A 4,177-nucleotide genomic window follows, 5' to 3' on the forward strand; every position below is an offset into this window, starting at 1 on the left:
TATTTAGCACTAACATATAGACTGTACACCCAATTTTTAATCATGTGCAAGAAATTTTGGCAAAGTTAGCAGGAACCAGGCAAATATTTTTTTGCTGTAAACCAGTTCTCCAGTCTCTGGTATATTATTTTCCAGAAAATCTACATCTTGATAGTAAAAATTGATGTCCATGAACCAGTTTATGTGTAGTAAATCGTGAAATGACTGTTACATGACATGATACAATACTGAATGGTATGATACAATTTTGTATAATATAATACAATTTCATGGTAGATTATAATGCAATATTGTATCGTACAGTAAAATATTTTAAATTTGACCCCAAACAATATTGTATTATATTAGATGAGACAAAATTGTATACTGCCTACAATACAATATTGTAATATAAATTATTTTAATTATATTTTGTAATATTATATTTCCATATAATAGTGGTGGTCTCAGAAAGGTGACGAATTGTCCAAGTGAGCTCTTTATTCTTTGATGAACTGGGGTTGTTTTTAAATTCATAATAAGACTTAATTTGCAAAATTTTCATTGTAATAAATATTTATTAATTTTAATAAAAAGAGTGAATATATAGTATTTACAAATTTCAAAAATACATTACATGCATTTTCTTTACAAAATTGACTATTCAAAATGAAGAAAAAATTGTCAGTCGCACTTGGAACGTTTACCTTTAATACCACATACTCTATTTAATACACTATATAATGCATATAGTAAATCATTTTATCTCATTCACTGGATCAATATGAGGTGAAAAAAATTAATATTATCTGTATGTATACAACAAAGACATAAATTGTATACAGAGAAAAACACCATTGCTGGAGATAAGTCATTCAGTAGTAAAACATTAATCTATACACTGTCTTAATTAAATGTCACAGTCTTGAATCCTTCCGGCTAAATCATATCTCTCCACCGCAGAATCCCGCAGTGCCGCAACTACTCTGCCCCTGTCAAACTGTCCACCATTGTTACTGATCCACAGGACCAGGCACTGGTAAATCTGGTCCCGCAAACTGCGGTGGTCCTGCTCCACAGACATCATATCACCATCCGTCACTCCAAGGGTCCTCATGAAAAACCTCCACTCCCTCCCCAAATTCTTTGTTAGGAAATTGATTTCTTTCATGTATTCTACAGAAATAAACCCACTTTAGTGTACATTTAGTGACTGTTGAAATCTTATCTGCATAAACTGGTACAGTAAAACTCGTTTAGTACGAACATGGGTATAGCAAATTCTTGGATAAAGCAAAGTTTTTTCGAGTCCCCAGTAAAATTCTTAACAAATCTTTGCAAAATTTTATGGTTATGACGAATTCAAATATAACGAATTTAGGGATATAGCGAACCAATTTTGAGTCTGGTAGAGGTTAATGATAACAAAATTTAACACTTTTATAACGAATTTTGTTACATTTTTAAAAAGTTTGCACTACCATTTAATGTAAAAATAATAGTTTGAATGAATTTATTTTGATATAAATTTTTCGACCCGCAATGCAATTATTAAAGGTGTCAAAGTAATATATTTATATCTAAGTCTCTATTAGCAAAAATTATAGTCTGGAGAAAAAAAAGATGTACATGTATATATTTAGTGAATTCGCTATAGTTATTATTATGAATTAGTTATACGGATATATCGAATTACGGATATGAAGAAGTAAATCCATTGGTCCATATGACTTCACTATAACCAAGTTTTACTGTAAATGTTTTATGCCCTTCCATGTTTTCAGTTAGAGTATCTAGTGTTTAAAGCTTGAATATCTTTTTTACTCATTTTGTATTAAAGTCAAATTATTTACTAACCTTTGAACAAAGATCCATCATGAAGAGAGAAATTCCACTATCTCCTACTAATTTTTTTACTTTAATTTCCATTTACATTCACTTCATTGTTTTTAATATACCAGTATAGACTTTAAATTAGAAATCTTTTTCAAATAATATGATAATTTTTAAGGACACTAAAATGAGTTGTTGAATAATTTACACTTTTAAAAACTTCTTTGCTCTTTCTACAGCATAAACTACTGAACTCGGTTTATACTTATAAAGCTATTGAATTTCTTCTAATATTCAAGAAAACCGTATTTACTTAATGTTGTTCAAAGAAGCATGCACATATCCCAAACTTTTGTATCTCACATATTAAGTACAATATATTGCCCTGCAGTCACTTCCATGAAACAGAGATATTTCCATTGAAATATATGTATGTCTAATAATAATTTGAAGGTATAAATTGAAGCATAATGTTAGTCAATCTACTAGTATACTGATTAAGCACTACTTACTGTCCACATTCACTGCACTGGAGTGGACTATAAATAAAGAAACAGTGTTATTAAATAGGACAAAGGTTTACAATTGGAATCAACAGGGGTTTAAAGATGGAAGAATTGATGATTTGAGCTCTTGCAGCACCCAACCATCCATAAACTCGGATCTTGTACCTATGTATTTCATACTTAAGTCGAAACTGTGTGGACAGAGATTTTCTGATCTAAATGATTTACGATATGCCACTGAAGAAGTTATACAGAAACAAATAATGGTATGAACATGCATTTTATAGATGGGTAAAATGACATGAAAAGTGTGTGGTACTAAAAGGTATTTACTTCCATTGAAAAGATTGAAAGGTTTGCATTTCAGTTTGATGTCACCTGATGTCGTAAAAATATGAAATGGTGCTCCGTGAATCTATTTCATGCAAAGTAAAAAATCCCTGTATCTTTTTTAGTAATTTTGCAGTATAAAACCACTTTGTCTGCAAACTTTTCTAACAACCCTCATACTTAAAAGCTCTAAAACAATGCTAAAAAAATTTCAAAGACATATCTTTATCTTTTTTAAATAAACCATAATTTGACCTTGACTTACATCATTATATAAAAAGATCATTGAATTGTACGTAACAGGATGCGAAAAATATGGACAGACAAACCCAGGATTAGAAACTAAACCCCCACAAATCTCTAGACGGGGCTGTGACAATCTAATTTTCACATTCCTCCCTCACTTTTGCCCTCGATGATTAACACCAGGTTCTTTCCCCTAGCAGGAGTTTACCTGTCAGTTTCAGGGGTTGGTATAGCACCAAATGTAATATTGGATGGGACAACTAATAATAGACAAGACTGAGATTAAATCCTGGGTCTCCTAAATCTCTGGTCAGATGTCGTTATCACTGAACTATATGGCTATTTCCATCAACCTGTTTAACCATCAAGATATGATTTCCCTTTTACATAGATATGTGGTGGACATGATCAGACCAATTTGAATACCGGCACCAGAGAGCTTTGACTAGAGATTCAAGGGACAAGGGTTTTAATCTGCTTGGTCCATCATTTTTTCTTCTATACCATTAAAGATATTTGAAATACATATTACATTATTCATAACATCTCTCTGTATCAACTTACTGATGGAAGTAACCTGGGGACGATCACGAGTAGGCATACCTGGTTGTTGCCCATACTGTTTGAGAACTGGGTTATAAAACACTGGCTGCTGCACGTACGGATGATTCGTGGGGACTGATGATGATGAATTAACAGGTCGTTGACTATCAAGTGGAATTCCCCTCTCAAAGTTCTCAATAACTCTCAAAACATCAAGACGGCCATTACAGGAACCTTTAATTATCTGTTTTAAGAAGGCTAGATTATTTGGACCCAGTTTCTCCCTCGTCTCCAAAATTTCCCATAAATCTGTAGGTCGGTTGACACTTTCTCTTTCTCGTTTTTTCACCTCATCTTTGCATAAAAATTTTAAGGATTCAAATTCTTCGGCTTTCAGAGACTTGTCCAGTTCTAATAACATTTGTTTATATTCGAAATCCGCAGCCATAATGTTGAAGTTCACTCTCGTTTTACACTGAATGCAGAAATCGGAGGCAGGATTTTTCTTTCCCAAAATCCACAGAAGGAAGGGGTTTCCCTTAATTTAATAATTCCGAGTCCGAACCTATATTTCTTTTTAATTTATTATAGCATGAAAAATGTAAAATTGTTTTAGAAGTCACAAAATTTCAAACATTGATTTTTTTATACACTCAAGAATATTAAAAATTTGTTTGATTATGTTAATGTTTTATGTTCCTATCTTTTTTTTAAATCGGGATCGATATTCACCGTTCTAC

The 4,177-nt window shown here is 31.9% G+C and overlaps 1 protein-coding gene across 2 annotated transcripts; it reads right to left on the reverse strand.

The window, feature by feature from the left end:
- Nucleotides 1–537: 537 nt before the first annotated feature.
- LOC105323317 (fas-associated death domain protein-like) lies at nucleotides 538–3,996 on the reverse strand. Of its 2 annotated transcripts, none has more exons than XM_066065656.1 (3): nucleotides 3,498–3,996; nucleotides 2,325–2,351; nucleotides 538–1,155 (listed from the first exon to the last, which is right to left on the reverse strand). In XM_066065656.1, exons 1-3 carry the CDS (start codon nucleotides 3,883–3,885, stop codon nucleotides 890–892), a joined length of 681 nt encoding a protein of 226 aa, XP_065921728.1. In that variant the 5' UTR covers nucleotides 3,886–3,996; the 3' UTR covers nucleotides 538–889. The 2 variants fall into 2 exon arrangements, with proteins under 2 accessions (XP_065921728.1, XP_065921727.1); XM_066065655.1 differs by having other exon boundaries at nucleotides 674–1,155; nucleotides 3,459–3,994.
- Between the last annotated feature and the right edge of the window lie 181 nt (nucleotides 3,997–4,177).

The sequence above is a fragment of the Magallana gigas genome, chromosome 7 (genome assembly GCF_963853765.1).
Source record: "Magallana gigas chromosome 7, xbMagGiga1.1, whole genome shotgun sequence".
In the NCBI taxonomy this organism is placed as follows: domain Eukaryota; kingdom Metazoa; phylum Mollusca; class Bivalvia; order Ostreida; family Ostreidae; genus Magallana; species Magallana gigas.

What these genes read in the sequence shown, in the direction of transcription:
- LOC105323317 (XM_066065655.1), bottom strand. Translation starts at nt 3,885, where the DNA reads ATGGCTGCGGATTTCGAATATAAACAAATGTTATTAGAACTGGACAAG. An exon ending in TCCCCAGGTTACTTCCATCA is followed by an intron (nt 2,352 to 3,458) that starts GTAAGTTGATAC and finishes CTTTATTTATAG; the next exon opens with TCCACTCCAGTGCAGTGAAT. An exon ending in CAGTGCAGTGAATGTGGACA is followed by an intron (nt 1,156 to 2,324) that starts GTAAGTAGTGCT and finishes TTATTTCTGTAG; the next exon opens with AATACATGAAAGAAATCAAT.